Here is an 18,530-nt window from a genome sequence, read left to right on the forward strand (position 1 = left end):
TTAGCACATACTGAAAGCGAAGCATTTATTGCGGAGAAAATGGCCGAAATGTCTACATGCGGTTAATGAAATCAAGAATGGTCTTATTATTCCGAACTTGGAAACTTTGATCAGTGGTGTTTTTTATCGATCCGCTTTATCCCATTCTTGTATACCGTTCGGATAAAGTCGATGATGTATGTGCTTTCCTTTACTAGACTGAAATTGTCGTGATACTCAGTTTTCGTGTCTTCCAAAAATGGCCTAAACTCACAAACAGGGTTTTGAGCTGATCGATCTACACGGTGACATATGCAGGTAGATCTCTTGACCTTGGGGGGTTTTCTTTACTTCTTTTTATTGCTTTTCAATAATGCCGATGTCGGCTTCATCCGTGACAAAGTAAGATAAACAACTGCATGCTGTACTTGTGTCAAGATGTTGCTGTGAGAAGGGATTTCCCATCAGGATGCGAGGAGGGGAATTTTGGATTTTTTTTTTTCATGTGGAGAAATCGCCTGAATTTGAAAACCTTTCTGTTTTGGAGATTTACTCCGACACGTTCCTGACGTCTGTGGCTTGGGAAAGCCTGGCCCCAATTCCTGCGTGCATTTGCCATGATATTCACGTGGCACTTGGCTTGCAGCATAGTGCTCTACCACGTACAGTATATGACCGTCATTCTGATCTATAAGTAGCATCAAATGTTTACCTGCAGTATGCACAAGTCGGGGAAAAGCAGGGTGAGACCCCGCATTCGAGTGAAAATATTTGATTTCAATTGTTTTGATTTGCCTCTGATATTTTTGGCTCGAGAAAAGATTGCACAGGCAAACCCAGCCGTTCGGCAAAATTAAAGTGGGCAAATCCTGCAGGTTTTCCCGCTGCAATAAAAAGCGTCCAGCTTGCAACTTCATCCCTTTCGCCTGCATCTGCAACCTGCGGCGAGGGAGATGATACCACCTTGTTTGTGGATGAGAAAAAAAAATAATTAAAACAGAAATTCTTCGATCGGGTTTTGAAGATGATTCTTGAAACGACCGACGGAAAAAAAAAAAAAAAAAAAAAAAAAAAGATTTTGAATGATAGAGATGGTCTGGGCACCACCCCGAGTTGCTTTTTCAATGTTTGGTCCTAGTCACGCGCTCATCAATTAAAATGGGATATTAGACGACGTTTAGCACGGTGCACTTGAACTGGAGAAAAAGAAAACAAGTCGACTATAATCCTGATGGCCGTCAAAAGATCGGCAAGCAGCCGGTTCGCCTAAGCACGAGCAGGGGTCTGGGCGATGTGATGAGTTGCGGTTCAAGGCAATGCCAGGCCAAGAGAGACACAACCATGCCGGGCAGTGCAATGCTAATGCAGGTACCGTCTCAGTCGCTCAGAGAGGGGGGAGTGAGTGCAAATGTGGCTAGTAGGTATTACACTACAGTAGACAAGCCCAAGTTGGTAAAGGTAAGGCGTAGCGCTAATAAGGAACTCGCCGGTATTTCTTTTTTTTTTTTTTTTTTTTTTTTTTTTTTTTTTTTTTTTTTTTCCTTTGGTAAATTATGTACGGGTACTGCAGTCAAGTTGCTGTTTTGTCGTATGCAAGGACAACCTGACACAGAGGCTGTTCCACGACTGAAAGAGATGCTAGTCAGTCTATATGCTACCATTATCCGTATGTGGGCAATAACAATGCCTTATAGCAGGCATTAAAAGCTTACCACCTGCAGCCACTTCTTCTCTGTGAACGAATTTAATTTCACCACCCGCTAAAATGCACCTACTGTATGTAGGCAAAGACAGAACCCAACGGTGACGCATTGTTAAAAGCCACACAAAAATTTAGCAGGTTGCACAGACCGTTATCTTCCCCTCATTCTGCAAACATCAATGCCAAGCTAGCAAGCGTCGTCTAATGTGATTTCAATTGCTGTTGACAGAGGTTTAAAGAAAAATACGACGGACATGTCTGATCATTTCTCGCCGACATGGGACTAATATGAGGGCAATACTTGTCATCGTCACGAGTCCGCCTGGTTGATTTTAAAGCCCTCTCTCTCATATGCTTGGAGACTCGGAGCGATGGAAGGATCAAGCTGGTTGCTTGACTGATGTGCGGATAGTTTAGACTGCCCAATTACTGTCAGGCGACTGCCAATCAAAGTTTCCTTAGTCGACTAGGGAAGGGTTGGCGGCGGTCCCACACACGTTCTACCCTCGCTCTACCCTTACTCTGTACGACTTTGTATCCGCTGGGGAGGAGGAGCGAACAGGGGTTGAACTGTTAACATCCTGGAACAACTTGGATCTCCTGTTCGGGAAACGGCTGAAGGGTGGTCAAGACAGGTGGACCCTGAGGGACGAAGTGGATTTTTTTTTTCTTTCTTACTGCAGTCTTGGTTAAGGGACATTCTGGATAATACTCTACAAAATTATGGATTGTTTCCCTAGCCGTACATGAGGTTGTACTTCGCCCAAGGAAGAAAAAGAAAAACACAAAGAAGAAAGCAAAACCAAACCAACCAACCCACCTGCCATCTGACCTGTCATTCTCCTGACCCCAGCCTCACCACCTTAACTATCTACTATCTGCTCGCTCTTAAACTATCCTGCCATTACCCCATTGGCGAATCAGATTGGTGCCGGATGATTGTGAATTTCCTGTCACAGCCCACAGGTAGTCCGAATCTCTCTTAGGACACGAGCCAAACACAAAAATCAATCAAACTAAATCCCCGGACACCCCCCCTGGTCCCCCTTCCCGCTTGCCATGACCTGAATGGCGGCGCGCTGTGGATCGGCAGCCCTTTCGTCTTGCGCTCGCTTCCACTCCCGGCAGATTACAGCCAGTGTTTTTTGAGCTGTTCCGTGTCACTTTCCCACGGGACACACATCACAGACGCCAGCCAATTTTGATTTGTTCGTTCCAGGATTTCTACGGGGTGATCTCGTCCCCTTATTTGAACAACCGAAACCATGCAGCGACGGCGTCGACCGGACCTCAACATCAATGTTGTTCCCGCACCCAGCATTGCCATAGTTGAGCAGCGCCGCGACGACGCAGACGCCATCCCTGCGCCGCCTCAGACGCCCCCAAACCAGAAGCCTTCCCTCAAGAGCAGTCTCAAGGCTGCACCACCTCCGTCGAATCGAGGTCACAAGCAGCCGCCCCCGGTCTCGCTCGGATCAAAACATACTGGCGGCGCCTTTCTCGAGGACAAGACGCCAACTTCTCTCGAGGACATGTACAACACCAATGCCGGTGACAATGGCGGAGGCCACTCCAACTCGAGGACGCGCGACTCCCACGATCTCTCGATCCCCGCGCGCACAACCCGCGACTCTCTCGTCACCAACATGCTGCTGTCGCTCGACCAGATGTCGATGGGGCAGATGACCAGCACGAGACAGACGTACGAAGATCTGTACAACAGTCCTACCCTGACAGAGACCACAGCGAAGCCCATGTTCTTCTCGACGACCAAGCCGGCAGCTCCCAACCCATCTGCTTCACAGGGGCACTCATACTCGTACAGCTCAGACCTGGACGGCACCGACACCGAAAGCAAGGCCTCGAGCCACGCTGGATACCACCGATACCACCGAAGCAACAGCAGCTCCAACTTCCAGATGTCATTAGGTAGGATCAACAGTATGCGGGAGATCAGCCAAAAGAGCTTACCGGCGACACCACGACACGGGCCGGCACACCATTCGAGGAGTCGCAAGGGTAGCAAGGGCAGCAGCTCCAACAGCCTGGACGCCGGCTACCCACCAAACATCAGCACTTACCGTCGAACGTCCAACAACAATGCACTGAATGGTCCCATTCGTTCATCGAGCTACGATCTACCTACAAAGCCACCCAGAAACGATGGTGGGCGTGGTGCTGGTGGTCAAGGCGCGTGGCAAATAGATTTTGAAAACGCCAACCTCTACAATGGGGCTGACGGTCGCAGAAGTAACTTTGTTGCTAATGCAGAAGAAGAAGGTGACTATGAAGTGGCCCCGACACCAAGCGTTCCCGGAGGTCCGCGAAGGTTAAATACCGTCCCTTCTCTGCCGAATTTTTCAGCCTCATCGTCGCACTCGCAATCGTACGTGCGTCCAAAGTCACCAGCGATACCGTCCGCGGCCGATCCGGAACGCAAACGCAGCACCAGGTCGACTCGGAGTGCAACGGTCGGCGGCAGGGCTCGCGCCAAATCCTCTGCGTCCTCCCGTGACCTTCCGCCCCTACCTGCGGGAGGTGCAGTAGGGCTTGACGCCGACTCGGCCCCGGCACCGCATGTCGGCTACGAGAAGTCAAAGGGACAGCCCGTGCACGCAGGAGCAAAGGGCCCCAGCGCCACGACTTCGTCATCACAGCAACCAAAGGAAAAGGTCGGCTTCTTCAGGCGTGTTTTTGGCGGCCGTAAGGACACTGCTCCTCCTACCGATTCCCCGACCCCCAAGACTACCACCTCTCCACACTCCCGTAGAGGATCCGCCGATCAAAAATCCCAGATGAAGTTGCGAAGCACGCCCCCATCGCGCGATAGCGAACACTCTGGCAACAATGCCCCTGCGCAATCGTCCTACGGCACTCTGCAGAAGAAGACTTCGAGCTTTTTCAGGAGACACAAGAAGCAACAAGAAGAAGCTCCTCCTCTACCTGTCAACCTCCCTCCAACTACCGCCGGCCCAGCTAATCCTACCGCTGATTCGGCATCGAATTTGTTGCCGCCCAGGCTGGCATCTCCGCCAAAGTCAGAGTACAGCCCCGGTCTGACTCGAGCCCTGGAACCATATTTGATTAGCAGCGCCGGCCCCTCGCCGTCCAGGGATGTTGCTGGCACCGGTACCTCGGTACCCATATCCCAGTCTTCCACCAGTGATATCGACGGCAGTCGTCCAGAAAGCCGTACGGCAATCAATGTCCCCCGCGAGGCTCTATTGGACTCGAACTTCTCCACGTCCGACGAACGACTAGCCACATCTCCAGATGGCATTGACGAATCGCAAACGCCGCGAAGACGAGATGATTATGTGGCTGCGAGCAATGCAGACACGCCACAGCGGCAAACACCCTCGCAGTCAAACCATATGATCAGAGCCGGCTCCTTCCTGAGTGATAGCGATAGCGACAGTAGCCCTCAGCGGCCTTCAAGGGCTCCCGAAAAGACGATTCGACCCAAGGTGGCAGACCCGAAGAAGCTGGTGCTACCGATTGAAGGTCCTGCCCTCGAACCCCCCTCGGTTGGGTCAAAAATTTCAACCGCGAGCCTCCCCAGTGTCAAGATTGACAAGGCCGAGCCCGAGAAGCAACGACCGAAAAAGTCGAACAAATCACCGACGTCTACAAGCACCATGACTACCCCGACCACTACGCCGATCGACGAGCCCGAGTTTGTGGTCGGACAGCCTACTGCAGACGACATCCAGAAAGCACAAAAGATTTTCGATGGCAATGAGGACTTCATCACCAAGGAGAAGGCTGCGGCCTGGATGGGTGAAGAAGGCCCCGTCAGGCAGCGGACGTTGCACGTTTACATGTCACTGTTTGACTTTTCCAACCGCAGCATCGTGGCTTCCCTCAGGGATGTGTGCAACCGTTTAATCCTCAGGGGCGAGACGCAACAGGTGGACCGTATCTTGGCGGCCTTTGCCACCAGGTGGTGTGATTGCAACCCTGATCATGGCTTCAAGGCCATTGGTAAGTCTAGACAAATGTACCCCCGAAGACCTGGCTCCCAGCTAACAACTTGCCTCCTTGTTATAGATGTTGTGCACACCATCTGCTACTCGATCATGCTGCTTAATACTGACCTGCATATGGCCGACATCGAATCGAAAATGACCCGAAGTCAGTTCGTCAAGAATACTATGGGTACCATTAGACAGTCGCTGGCCGATGCAGCCCCGGATGCTTTTGGCAGGCAGAGCATTCTGCCCGGCAAGAACTCAGCGCTGTCGCCCGAAGACAGCCGGACCTCGGTAGACCAGGAAAAGCCTAATTTTAGGAACTCGTTCCTGGGTTCTATTTCAGTAACGGGCCGGGAGGCTTGCAACGAGGCAGACGAATGCGGTCCACTTGTCAAGGCTCCATTCGAGGGACCGCTCCGTGCTTGGGAGGCTCAAGTCGAGATTGTGCTCAAAGACACTTACCAGTCCATCCGTGATCAGAGACTGCCACTGTTCGGCGCCGGCCCACAGCTGAACTCGCAGAGCAGCCTCTCTGTAATCGGGATGCTGAAGCGTTCTCCCTCAGTGCTGAGCAAGGCGCCATCCGAAGGGCACATGTCCACCAGGGGTCGTATCAACGAGACTTCGCGTCCTCCTGCGACTACTTCCAGATGGACATCCAAGAGCCGATCGCGGGCGAGAGCCCAACTGGGCGCCACTGGATTCTCGTCCAGCCGCACCAGTTTCGAAGACAGCAATTCGCTCTGGAGTCCATCGGTGTCATCGGCAACGAGAAGCCGCTACTCGCTGGGACGGACGCAGACGTCGATGTCGATAGAGTCGGTCGGCTCCAGCTACGCCGGGTCCAAGTTCCAACAGTCAATCGGCTTTGCCAATGCGCTGAGTCAAGCCATCATCCGCGAGGATGTCATTGGAGGTGCAGGAGCTGCGAGCCTGCTTAGCATGGATAACAACGGGGATGAGGCGGGAAGCAACGTTGGTGACGGTGAACGACCACTATTGGAGGACGAGTCGCTGGAACTTGCAGGACCTCCGTGGGTGAAGGAGGGACGGGTTATCCACAAGCATCATCTCGACGGGATCGACAAGAAGGCAAAAGAACGCAACTGGTCTGAAGTCTTTGCTGTCGTTCAAAAGGGCAACCTGAGCTTGTTCTCGTTCACACCCAACAAGTCGATGGGCAAAAAGAGCCGCGGCCGCAGCCATCGGCACGATCTTGCAACCATGGGCGTCGGCGGCGGTGGACTCAAAAGCCCACCTGTTGTGGTCGGTGGCGGAAACTGGCAGGACAACGCGACGAACCTGGGCACCTTCAGCCTCAAGCAGACTCTCGCTTCGGCGCTGCCGCCACCGGGTTACTCGAGCTCGCGGCCGCACGTTTGGGCACTCAGCCTGCCCACGGGAGCAGTGCACTTGTTTCAGGTCGGCACGCCCGAGATCAGCAAGGAGTTTGTCACCACGGTCAACTACTGGGCTGCGCGTCTCAGCACCCATCCTCTGGTTGGAGGCATCTCCAATATCGAGTACGGCTGGAGCGATGCCATCATCAACAACCCGCTCGTGACGGCAATCACGGAAGCCACCGGCGGGGCAGCCAGCATCGTCCGGCCGGGAAGCGCAGCGGCGACAACACACGGTCACGGCCACCAGTCGCGCGGCTCGGTGCACTCGCGCACCGGCAGCTTCCGCTCGGGCTCAGTCGACTTTGGTGGGCGCTCTAGGTCGGCCTCGGTACAGTCGATGGGCGTGCTCGACCGCTCGGACGCCATGTCGGAGCGCGGCAGCGTCAGGGTGCCGTACGCCGCCATGCACTCGGGCCGCGGAAAGCTCCCCGGCGACAAGATCCACATTGCCGACTGGCGGCCGCCGGCACAGTCCCTGCGGGCGTCGTCGCAGTCGGAGGAGGGCCAGCTCGCCACCCTCACGGCGTACGTGGCCTCGATCGAGGAAGAGCTGCGCCAGCACAACGCGCTGCGCAGCCCCATGCTCCTGGCCTTTAGCCCCCGCAGCAGCAACGCCTCCAAGGCCATGGGCAACTGGCAGCGCAAGAGCGAGTATCTCCTCCGTGAGAGCGTCAAGTACAGGACCTACGTCGATGCTCTGCACGAAGCTGCCCAGAGGAAGGAGGAGGTCTACGGCCAGAGGAAGGACGAGTAAGGCCGTTCCGGCAGGGATATTGGGGCTATTTGCTGTTTACCCCGGTGCCCCTTTGTATATTGTATATTTTAATGGTGTGGGTGCAGGTGGTTATTTTTTCTACGGCGGCCGGACCCCAACCAGTGTATATTCTTTTGTGTTTTTGTTGTTCTCTCTTAACCCTTGCTACGGGTTAATCTCCTTTTTTTATTCTTTTTTCGTTTTGCTCTGTCAAAGTGCATACGGGTTCTGGCATTAATCATCCATGGGACGGGTTAGAAAGGGAGTAATGAGAAAGTGGAAATAGTTTTTTGACTTGCTATTTAGCTTCCATTATTTTGGATGACAAGAATGAAGAATGAACGGGTAATTCAGATCCTTCTGTGACCTATTGGCTGCTCGCGTTACTTTTAAACCAGACTTGATGCTCGGTTTCTTGAGTTGAGTATAGGTACGAATTGACACCGAAACCCAGAATTTGGGCAGTTTGCGTCTCCAAGTCATGAGCGTTTATATTCCCCCGGTTTAATTCAACTCCGACTTATGTCTGCCACATGACCCCCTCTGCTAGTTCGCAGCTATTTGTGATTCGCTTCCAGATAACCGAGCCGCTCCTCGAGTATCGACGCCGCGTCATGGGCGCTTCGGACGTAGGCATGCAGCCAGCGTTTTCGAAGGGCTCGTTCATCGAAATATGTAGTCAAAATTGGAAAAGGTACCTGTATTCATTCATCTATACATTTCATTTCAGGTGTGTTTGTATCGTACTAAAAGCATGAAAAAGAAAGCTCGAAGAAAACCGACAAAGAGCATCCTGAAAAGACGGATGGTGAGTCGAGCCTTTTTTTTTTTTTTTTTTTTTTTTTTCAAAAAAAAAAGAAGGATGCTTGATGCTTCTAGATGTTTCTTAGACAATGTAAATTGTCCACGCCGCCAATATCGCATTGAAGATCGGGGCAAGAACCGCCCACGGGGACCCCGAGAGGCATTCTGATGATTCTGGACAGCAAAAGGAGAAAAAGTCTCGTAATAGCAGCATTGAAAGAGAACGACGGATAATTTGGAATACTAGGCTGCTACAACCAAAATGTCGTATGGGGCAAGAAAAAAGACACTGTCCACATATTCCCCCGAAAGGTCAACCGCATGCTTCATTATGGAGAGGTAAAAGTGCAACGAAAACAGGAACCTATTTGCCGGCTTGAAGAAAGGGTAGGCAGCCCGAGAAAAGGTTTAAATCACGGTTAGTTTATAGACATGACCGCGTAGGCGCAGGATCCTACAAATATGTGAAAGAAAAGCGGACGGAATATAAAATAAAAGAAGGAACAGAAAGCTACAAAAGCCCAACAAAAGCTACCAAAAACTTTGGTTTTATGCGAATTTTACATCATGAGGCCAAGAAATCTTTGCGTGAAAAGTCAAGGGAGAAAAACACCATTTATACAGGCAAAAAAGGAATAAGGGATATCACCAATACTTTGAATCCGACCAAACCTTCCAAGACAAAAAAACGAGGGCGAAGGCAAAAGATCGCTCTCCCAGTCCTTTATATTGAGAGTTGAGAAGCTACGAAAAAAAACACCAGACGGTTTTACGTTCGTCCACCGGGGCTCGAACCTGAGCGTCCTCGGATTCAAGCACTCGGGCCAAGGGGGCCTTATGCCCCCTTGGCCGTCCTGACGCCTGGGCCGCGGTGCCTGTTGCGCCCTTGACAACTCCTGCAGCCCGGAAGCTTATGAAGGCATGTGGTTGCTGAGGGAGAGTAGAATGGTAGGTGAGTTTGGGCTGGTCTGACTGCCACCGATCGATATTGAAGCTCGGGGATGAGTAAATGTGCTGATAAGGCCAGCAGTAGGGCCCTCGCTTGAGGCATATGACCCGATCCCTTGCGAGATGGTGATATCTCCAGCTTTTCCTTCTGCCTTGTCCAAGACTTTATGCCCTGTTACTATCCAGATCGACTTCCCACATATCGCGCCTGAAATAAAAGAGAACCAGTGATATACATAGTCACAGCTCGTTCCGGGTTACGAGAATTTGCCCTTGATGGCCCCGAGCACCAAGTTCTTCTTCTGCTTGCTGACATACTTGTTGACGTCGTCAGCCCAACCCTGGCTCTTGGCTTGCAGATTGTCCATACTGTCGTTCACGATATTGAGTTTTTCTGTCCTTTCGTTAAGCTGGCGTGTAAGGTACTCGCCCCATCCCTCCTGCGCAGCCCCGGCTCGCATAGCGGCGGACGAACTAGAGGCGCCACCTCCCCTAGCGAGCCTCTGTTCCTCTGCGGCGGCAGCAATCATTCGTTTGCTAGGTGGTCGGTCGGGGCCGCCGATGAGCTCGTCGAGATCTGTGGGCGATACATGTTGCGTTCCGCTGATCCACTGCAGGTTGCTGATTGTCGGTCGTGGCGGCACTTTCATGGCCGGGTTTATCAAGGTATCGTCGCTGTTGCTGGACCCGGTGCCAGTGCCCCACACTGGGACCGCCACAAGCTCTGAAGGTCCGGCCCAGCAAAATATGTCACCTGTGGGCGTAACCAAAGATCCTCCGCTGCGGCTAGGATCCATCGTCCCGCTTAGTGAAGCTTTGCTGATCTCCTTGAGGGCAGGGATCGAAAAGGCCCTTGCGGTACAGTCGCCAAAAACACCAACGATGGCATGGCCGTGGAGCTCAAACTCGGTGACAGCCGCAGCGTCGCAGAAAACATTGTCGAATGACTTGGACGCACCCTTGGCCGTTGCAGGTTTGAAGAGACGGATTTCGGTTTGTGTTGCTAATCAAAATGTTAGCTGCAAACACAATTCCACATACATATATAGTACCAAGAAGCCGACTTACCGACGACGAGGGTGCCATTAACCTGTTTCCCCTCTCGCAGACCAGCAACTACCTCTCCTGTCGCCGCAGCAGGCGCCCCCGTTCCTGTCATAATCGGGCTGATGCTAATAATCTTGTCTCCAAAATTTACGACACCCGCAAGTTTCGCAGTGTATCCGCCGCCCGAAGGTATCAACTTGAAAGTTGCTACTTTACCTTGATTGGTGCCGACAAAACAGGCGATGCTCGAGTAGCCATCGTCCTCGAGTGTCATGACGCCAAATTCTATAACCACAGGCCAGTCTTTTCCTCCAGATGACCCACTGGAGGAGTGACCCCTGAGGAATGACGACCTCTTTTCTTGCTTTGCAAACTCTGCCATCGATGCCTGCATAACAATTGCAGGCCCACGTAGGTCAATGATACTGAAGAAGCCATTCTCAGACCCCACAGCTACAAACCCAACGTTGGACACTTGCAGTGCCGTAATTGGGCCTTGCATCATCTCGTACAGAATCAGCGGCTGCAAACCCTCACGTAGTGACGGCTCCGACCTGGTACTGATGTCGGTGAGCCCCCCAGGGTTGGGCTTGATATCGGACTCGAAATCATGCTGAAAATGCTTATTAGTGCCCCAGCGGTAGATTACTACCTCCCCTGTCTTGGTTCCTGCAGCAAACTCGCCCGTCTGGGAGGCCATAGACATAGCTGTGACGTTGACGTCTTCATAACGACCGGTGGATCTGGCTACATCGATCTGTAGCATTGCTGCATTCTCAATGTCGTCTCCATGACCAACATCCCATAACCGTACGGTACCATCGGCATGCGCGACCTGTATGATGTTTCTGCTGTCGTATCGTTTTCGTAGTTTCCTGGCGAGTGCACCTCCCTTCAAAAGCGGCTCGCCTCGGTTCCTCACCTCAATCATCCCAAGCCATCTTTCTCTGCTGACCGTTGTAACGGCAACTTTCATCACAAATGGATGAACAAATGATAATGAGGGGTGAAGTTGGTTAGTTGGGCTGATGGGATACCCCGATGGAAAGCTCATGGTGATCATCTCTCCCGAGTTCAGCAGCGCAATCACGGCTATGGGGTCTTGAGCGCCGGCAAAGTGGGGGGAAGAGCGCGGAAGGAGGTAGAATTCACTGATGTCTGCACCAGGTGGAGCTCGTAGAAGATGCTGTCGCTTGCCTTTGAAGTGGTTCGATAGTACCTGCCAGGAAGAAGTGGCATATATCGGAGTCGGGCCGAGCTCCAGGAAAGTGAGCCCCTTTTCTGTGGACCCCACAGGAAGTCCACCAGCTATCAGCAGGCCAGTATCGTCCGGGTCATTCTTGCAGCACCATGCAATGTGTGTGAACGGTTCCAGAAGGACTGGTCGTGGAGGTTCGGCCACTGGCTGATCGACATTGGTCTCGGATAGTGACCTAGCGGCAATCATGCGGCCATCCTTTGGATCCCAAAAGACAAGGCTGCCGTCGTCATGGGCGGTCAAGACAAAGGTTCCAGTGGGATGCCAGACAGCCTGTATGACGCGAGGAGTCCGTACCGTGTCAATCTTGTCACCGGTTCCTCCGGGAGCGCCTGGCTGCAGGACGTATTCGAAGAATCTGATGGGTTGGTTCTGCTTGAAAGAGTAGATTGCGGCACCGCTGTTGTACGCAATAAGGAGCTGGCCAATATCTCGTGGGTGCAGCTGCATCGACACCATGTTGGGAGCTCTGACGCGCGGGTCTCTTTGCTTCCAAAAATTCGGAAGCCGAAAGTTTGAGAGACGCGAGCGGTCCAGATCAAAAGCAAACACGTCGCCCGAGGTTGTGCCCATTAGTACCCAATCAAGCATGGGATCTGTCACCATGCACGCGACAGCGCCTGCATTTCCGTAGCCGCCGAGTCGTTGTGCGGTATCGAGGTCCCATATTGAGAGCTCGCTCTTCGAGTCTAGGCTCACGAGCCTGTCCGCGACAAAGTGCAAGAAGCGAATTGAGGCTTTCTTGTTCGGCTGTATGCACTTTTGGACGCGTGACTGACCAAAGATGTATATCTTACCATTGCCAAATTTGGATTCATTTGTGCCCACGGCAATGAGCGACTGCACAGGGTCGTAGGCGATGCAGCTGTGGAAAGTTTGCGTGTGTGCATCTTGTCAGTGAACGGAACGTAAAAGCTAGGTACCAAGCAGAGGCGAGACAGGTATTTCCGAGGGATCATGTGCGAACCTTATCTGCGAGTTGATTCCATATCGTGCCTGTTCGGTGGGTGAGAAGTGTTGGGGCTCGATTTTGACAGACAAGTCAACATTCATGCCCGCCTGTCGACTCCTGAGAAAACTCGCCATGGCGCTTTTGACTAACTGCACGACTATGTATTGAGCGAGTGTAGAAATGAGCTGCTACCGACTCGGAAATAGCCCATTGACCATGAATTTCGCGCTTCAAAAGGTAATCCAAGGTTGGTAGAGCAGTTTTAGTCAAGGAGCTGAATGGTAGGGCTGATGAATACCGGCGAGCTTCCAATGGTGGGGAGCAGCACACGTCACCTCCCCCCACTTGCTTCCTCCGTCCCACCGTTGCAGTTGCGAAGCCACGGCAGGCAGGGGTCAGCAACCTATTTTCGACGACTGTGATCCTTGCCCCCTCCTACATCTAGGAGTGCCTACCTGGTTGCCTACCTGGTTGCCAAGCTTGACTTTGCGCTACACCTCAAGCTTTCGCTATCTGAAAGTGAACCACATCAGACTGTTCCAGCGCACTGGATGCTCAACGATCGTAACACTGCTGTATGCAGTCACTGGATGCCCTTGATCGACGGGTAGATTAGCGTAGGCGGACTGGAACTTACGTTTGTCTGGCTGACCAAAGAGAGATCATTGCAAAAAGACACGCCAGGTTCAACAGAGATAATGTGACGTTATGAACAGTAAATGTCCCCGTAAAAGACCGCCTGGCTGACGACGCAGCTTTGACCCGCACTAGTTCGGTCCAGGTCTGGGAGATTCATCTTGCGCATTGTCCAGCGTCTGATCCCAAGTATTGAGCAGGTGATACCTGTCGTGTGAATGAGATGAAAAAGGTGTATATTCGCTTCTTGTTCTGGTATCATCAAGCGTCCCGATATTTTAAAGAGCCATGACTGTGTTAAATAACCACAGTGGCAACAGCACAGCTGAAAAGAAAGCAATGAAGGAGAAACTGCTCCGCAGCAGAAGAACCAAAGCCGTAAATGCTCCAAACGCGCCCGTATCAGTAACCCAAAATTTGACTCAAAAAATAACACAGGTGGTAAATATCGCCCCAAAGTTGCCAAACAGCAAAGAGCTCATCCCCGGCTTCCAATGCCGGTCCAGAGGCCCTTGGACGTTTCCACAACCTTGTTCGCATCTACCCCCGGCCTGAGTGAAGCCGGGTGAGATACCGGTGGTGCCTCATCCATGGCAACGTCCCCGCTGCCGTCCCCGTCTGGCCTGGTGCTCCCGTATCCGGAGTCTTTGTGCGTCACAGCACCTACGGCACCCGCCTCACCCGCTGACGTCGGGATATCAGTAGCGGCAGTAACAGCAGCCCCCGCCTTGTTGGGCTCGCGCGACTTAACCCCGGCCATTAACCGCTGTCCATTGAGACCCTGGCCTTCGCGGAGTTTGTTGATGGCCCGCACCGTATCGATAGCGGCGTGCAGCGTTCTGCGCGCGTTGAAATTCTTCTTGACAGTCGGTAGTAGGTTGGCGCCCTTATCTGCCAGATATCCGGCCACGAACGGGTGTTGGAGCGCCTCATGCGCCGACATGCGTTTGGTGGGATCAATGGTCAGGCAGCGCCTAATGAAGTCCTTGGCCGAGTCAGAGACGCCGCGCCAGAACTCGATCGGAGTGAAGCTGTAGTCGGCGTTGAGGATTGCCTGCATCTCCTCCAAATCGCTGTCGCGATCGAATGGGGTATAGCCGCAGAGGAGGAAGTATGTAATGACGCCGAGGGCCCAGATGTCTACGGGTTTACCGTGTCCTGTCTTTTTAAAGATCTCAGGTGCCATGTAGCCGGGAGTGCCGCACGTTGTCGTCAGCACGTGGAACTGCTCCTCGTCCATGATACGCGAGAGACCAAAATCGGCGATTAGAAGGTCTGCGTTGTCCTCGGGCGTCCGGAACAGCAGGTTTTCCGGCTTGAGATCGCGGTGGACGATGCCGTGGTCATGCAGATATGCGACGGCAGAAAGTGTCGCGCGTATCAGGTCCACCGCGTCTGATTCATAATAGGAACCTTTTCGGCAGATCCTGTCGAAAAGCTCGCCGCCGAGAGCAAGGTCCGTCACGAGGTAGAGATTGTTCATGGTCTCGAAATAATCCACTAGCGTGAGGATGTTTTGGTGGCCCATGGACACCTTCTTGAGAACAGCGATTTCATTGCGAACCTGGGGGGCGTAGTAGAGAGTCAGATCAAGCGGGTGAAGCATTGCGCACCAGTTGGAACATAATTGATGACCAGAGCAAGCAGGACAATAGGTGCACGGATTCAACATACCATGTGCTCACGTCCTGCCATCAATCGTTTGTTAATGACTTTGGCTGCATAGTATCGCCCCGTGTCTATATGCACACACTCTTTCACAACTGAGTATGAACCTGCGCCCAGCGTTTTTCCAACTTTGTATCTACAAGGTTGTATTTGACCTTGGGTCGTCTGAGGGGTGGCCATGGCTCTTGAAATGTCGGTATATAGAGATAGGTACTGGCGTGGAGCCGCGGGAGAGGTAGTGATGTGATTGAAAAGTCGCGTGCGGTGGTAAACAATATATACTATATCAACACAGGCAGCGTGCAGCGATGGAGCAACTACAGTGCAGAACTTGTTTTCTTCGCAGAGTCCAAAAGTTCTAAAGATGGCGCCGTAAGCAGAGTGAACTCGAATGGCAGCTTTGCTGCTCGGAACGTCGTCTTTCGGATTTGTGAAGAGGGGTCGGTTTGTCTGCCCGAGTTAGCGGCAATTGTAAGACTGAGCTACCCAGTTCTTTGGGCGAGGTAGCACCAATGCAGACGGGTGCGGTGTGTTGAGCAGCAGCTAAAGATCGCGAGTCTCGATTTCGGCCTCGAATGGCTGGAAAGTGCCGGTGGCTTGTTCAAGTATAACCGACGTGCTTATCTGGAGGTGGTCTAGAAGCAGACTCTGTCTAGATTCGTAGGCCAAGAGTGTGCTTTTGTAAGGCAAGGCAAGGTAGATTGTATTTCTATTCCTGCAGCAGCGGAAGCCAATTTGCCTTACTCCCCTCCAAGGGGAAGAAGGGATGGAGAGGGGCAGATCAGCCCAAGCGGTAGCGCCCAAGCCCAGAGTCTGGGGTGGACCATGTCTCAGCTTACGGTGTGGAGCAAGAGGATGAATTGGCACCAATCAAGACCCCCGAAGATGGTGATCTAATTCCTGATACCTTACCCCAGCCGTTTATTAATCAGGGTTGACGTTAAATTCTCGCACGCTCGTGGCCCCCAAATCGCCAAAGGTTTACTTAGTGCTACTTTTGTAGAAGTAGAGTTTGAGGAAGCGCCCAGGGCTGAGCCGCTTTGCAAGATTCAAGAAGAATTGGCGCGTCTGTATATCGATGTCTATTCTAAGCGCGTGTATCTTTGGCACTTGACTGTTCTCCAGATGAGCCAGGCAAGCCAGGGTATTATTATCCATTATTGGTACCTAAGCCCTGAGGCCGGCGGATTGATTAATTGTGGGAGCATTGACGTAGGTTGATTTTCAACGGTCCACCAACTCTGTCGTAGCTGGCTGGTAAGGCATCTTTTTTTTTCTTCTTCTTTTTTTGTGTTTTGTCGCGAGATTCAAATCAGCAGCAAAGGTAAAGCTGCTTTTAATTAAGTGTAGGAGAAAACAGGAAGTGGAGTGGCCTGTCAATCTGCAGGTCCACCACGTCTGAGATTCTTTTTGGCAGAGTGGTGCTTTTTGGACGCAAGTCTGGCTTTGTTGTAAGATTTTTCCCTGCATTCAGATGACGCAGTCAGCATTGTCATACTTGAAGTTGCTGAGTTTCAACTGGAGCAACACTATGCCCAATCTGGCTTTCGATACCGATCTCATGAATGATAGAATTAAATCGCAGTCGGCCCTGTAAACAAATTGAAAACATGCTTGCTTATATTTATATGTAAGGATTACTCACAGTGCTTTATATTTGTCAGTGGTTGCTTGCGTGGTTTCGCCCGGAACCGTGGCTGTATATATGTTCTGGATCTCTTCAAAAAGCTTGTTGCGGTTTTCTTGAGTATTCACATCGCGACTGCGTGACGTTTGAGCTTGCATTGATATTGAGTTCGTCCCCTTCACATAGTACTTTGACTGTTTAAGTCTGCTGTGTAAAACTTTAGGTAAACACGGAAGGAGCACGTCGAGTGACCATGTGGTTGTAGCTTTACTCTCAGTTCTTACGCGATTTTTGTTTCTCGTCAGTACCTGGAGTTGCGAGGCGGGAGATGAAATGCAGCTCGGGTCTCGCTAAACGCACTTATTCACATGTTGACCTCCAGGTCCACTAGACCTAGAATAGGATGTTTGTCCGGGTGGCAGAATATTAACAGTTGCTGACTTTTTCCAATCTCGAGCTTCATTTAAAGCGATGGGATCCAGTTCAACGCTATCAGCTCCTCGTCTAAATGGTCTTTTTAAAACCAATGGGCGTGTCGGGCGTGTCAGTTTGAGAACTGTACGTGTCAAAGCTTGTGGTCTGAACATGATGGTAATGACAAAAATTGACAGAAAATTGTGACAGTTATGACACAGCAACAGATTTAAAAGTCGCAGCTAGAGCAACGGAATGTTATGAGTTTGAATTGGACGGCAGCAGAGTAAGTTCATTTGTTCTCTTGATACTTTGACTGTCCTGTCCCTAGCATGGTTAGCCATAAAACCCCGAGACCTTCTGCCAGCTAAGACCAGGTTGCTGCGATGATTCACGTGACTTAAAATTCTTTCGAGATGACATAAGCCAGATTCTGCCGATCGAGCGAATCGAGTGGCTGGGTGGGTCCGCGGTAGTGACAGGCGGATCAGCTTTTTCTTTTTCTTGTCAAAATCCCCAATCGGTCGTTGCACATCTGGCTCGTAGATCCCACCATCAACTCTCCCCCCCAACCGCATACTGAACGACCAGAAACAACCCTGCTTGGATCGCAATTCGAACTGGGGGTATTTTTTTTTCATTTGCGGGACGATTCAACCTCCTCCTCCTTCTTGTATTTTTGATCTTGCATCCTTCAGTGCGCCAGCCCGATCAGAGGTTACTGCATGCCCTGGTCACATTGAACCAACGATAAATCGTTCCAGTTACGGCGATCATCACTTATCCATCTATCATCAGCTGTGGCGGACAACCTTTGCCAACATAGACATACGACCAGTCTTTAGAGAGCCTCATCTCTTCAGAAGTCCTTGCCGTATTCCGCAGCACTAGATTTGATCCTCCATCTGACGGCTTTTGTCCTGTCGCATGCATCCATCCATCTCTCACTTGGCAGTCAAGCCCCTCATCTGACCTGTCATCCTCACTTCCCTTACAATCGACTTTAGGCCACACTCGGCCAACCCACACATCTTCCAAACTTAATCCTTTGGTACAGATACTGGGGTTGGCTTTTGGTGCTTCCGTATCTCGGTAGTCGCACTTTGGCGTCTTTCCCTTAACCGAGGGTCCTTTGTTACGCTGCATTCTAGGGCAGCAATAAGCCAGGTCCACTCCCACGGCTCTTGCCATTTTAGTGATTATTGCTCGCCTGCCGCTCAGTTGTTTCTGCGAGCAAGCACTGCCCGGGCAACAATCGATCATCCTCTCTGCCTTGCGGCTGACTGAGACAAGACCCCCTCAAGTCTTCCGCTCCTCTTTGCCACCACTACAGCCGGCCACCTTCTATTGTTGAGTGAATCTCT

The 18,530-nt window shown here is 51.8% G+C and overlaps 4 protein-coding genes across 4 annotated transcripts; 1 reads left to right on the plus strand and 3 right to left on the minus strand.

Moving 5' to 3' along the window:
• Window positions 1-2,946: 2,946 nt before the first annotated feature.
• PpBr36_08211 (uncharacterized protein) lies at window positions 2,947-7,812 on the plus strand (the record flags this gene model as incomplete). The annotated part of the gene is made up of 2 exons (XM_029895342.1): window positions 2,947-5,665; window positions 5,732-7,812. 2 exons carry the CDS (start codon window positions 2,947-2,949, stop codon window positions 7,810-7,812), a joined length of 4,800 nt encoding a protein of 1,599 aa, XP_029747282.1.
• A 2,009-nt stretch (window positions 7,813-9,821) lies between these two features.
• Window positions 9,822-13,256, minus strand: PpBr36_08212 (uncharacterized protein; the record flags this gene model as incomplete). The annotated part of the gene is made up of 4 exons (XM_029895343.1): window positions 9,822-10,567; window positions 10,633-12,734; window positions 12,837-12,970; window positions 13,014-13,256. Coding segments are annotated over 4 exons (3,225 nt in total), but the record flags the coding sequence as incomplete, so codon positions are not given.
• Window positions 13,257-13,935: 679 nt separating this feature from the next.
• On the minus strand, window positions 13,936-15,305 carry PpBr36_08213 (uncharacterized protein; the record flags this gene model as incomplete). The annotated part of the gene is made up of 2 exons (XM_029895344.1): window positions 13,936-15,021; window positions 15,132-15,305. 2 exons carry the CDS (start codon window positions 15,303-15,305, stop codon window positions 13,936-13,938), a joined length of 1,260 nt encoding a protein of 419 aa, XP_029747280.1.
• Window positions 15,306-16,501: 1,196 nt separating this feature from the next.
• PpBr36_08214 (uncharacterized protein) lies at window positions 16,502-17,339 on the minus strand (the record flags this gene model as incomplete). Its single annotated transcript, XM_029895345.1, is given in 3 exon segments — window positions 16,502-16,589; window positions 16,771-17,102; window positions 17,121-17,339. The coding sequence occupies 3 exon segments, from the start codon at window positions 17,337-17,339 to the stop codon at window positions 16,502-16,504; spliced, it is 639 nt and encodes a 212-aa protein (XP_029747279.1).
• Between the last annotated feature and the right edge of the window lie 1,191 nt (window positions 17,340-18,530).

The sequence above is a fragment of the Pyricularia pennisetigena genome, chromosome 5 (genome assembly GCF_004337985.1).
Source record: "Pyricularia pennisetigena strain Br36 chromosome 5, whole genome shotgun sequence".
Classification (NCBI taxonomy): Eukaryota; Fungi; Ascomycota; class Sordariomycetes; order Magnaporthales; family Pyriculariaceae; genus Pyricularia; species Pyricularia pennisetigena.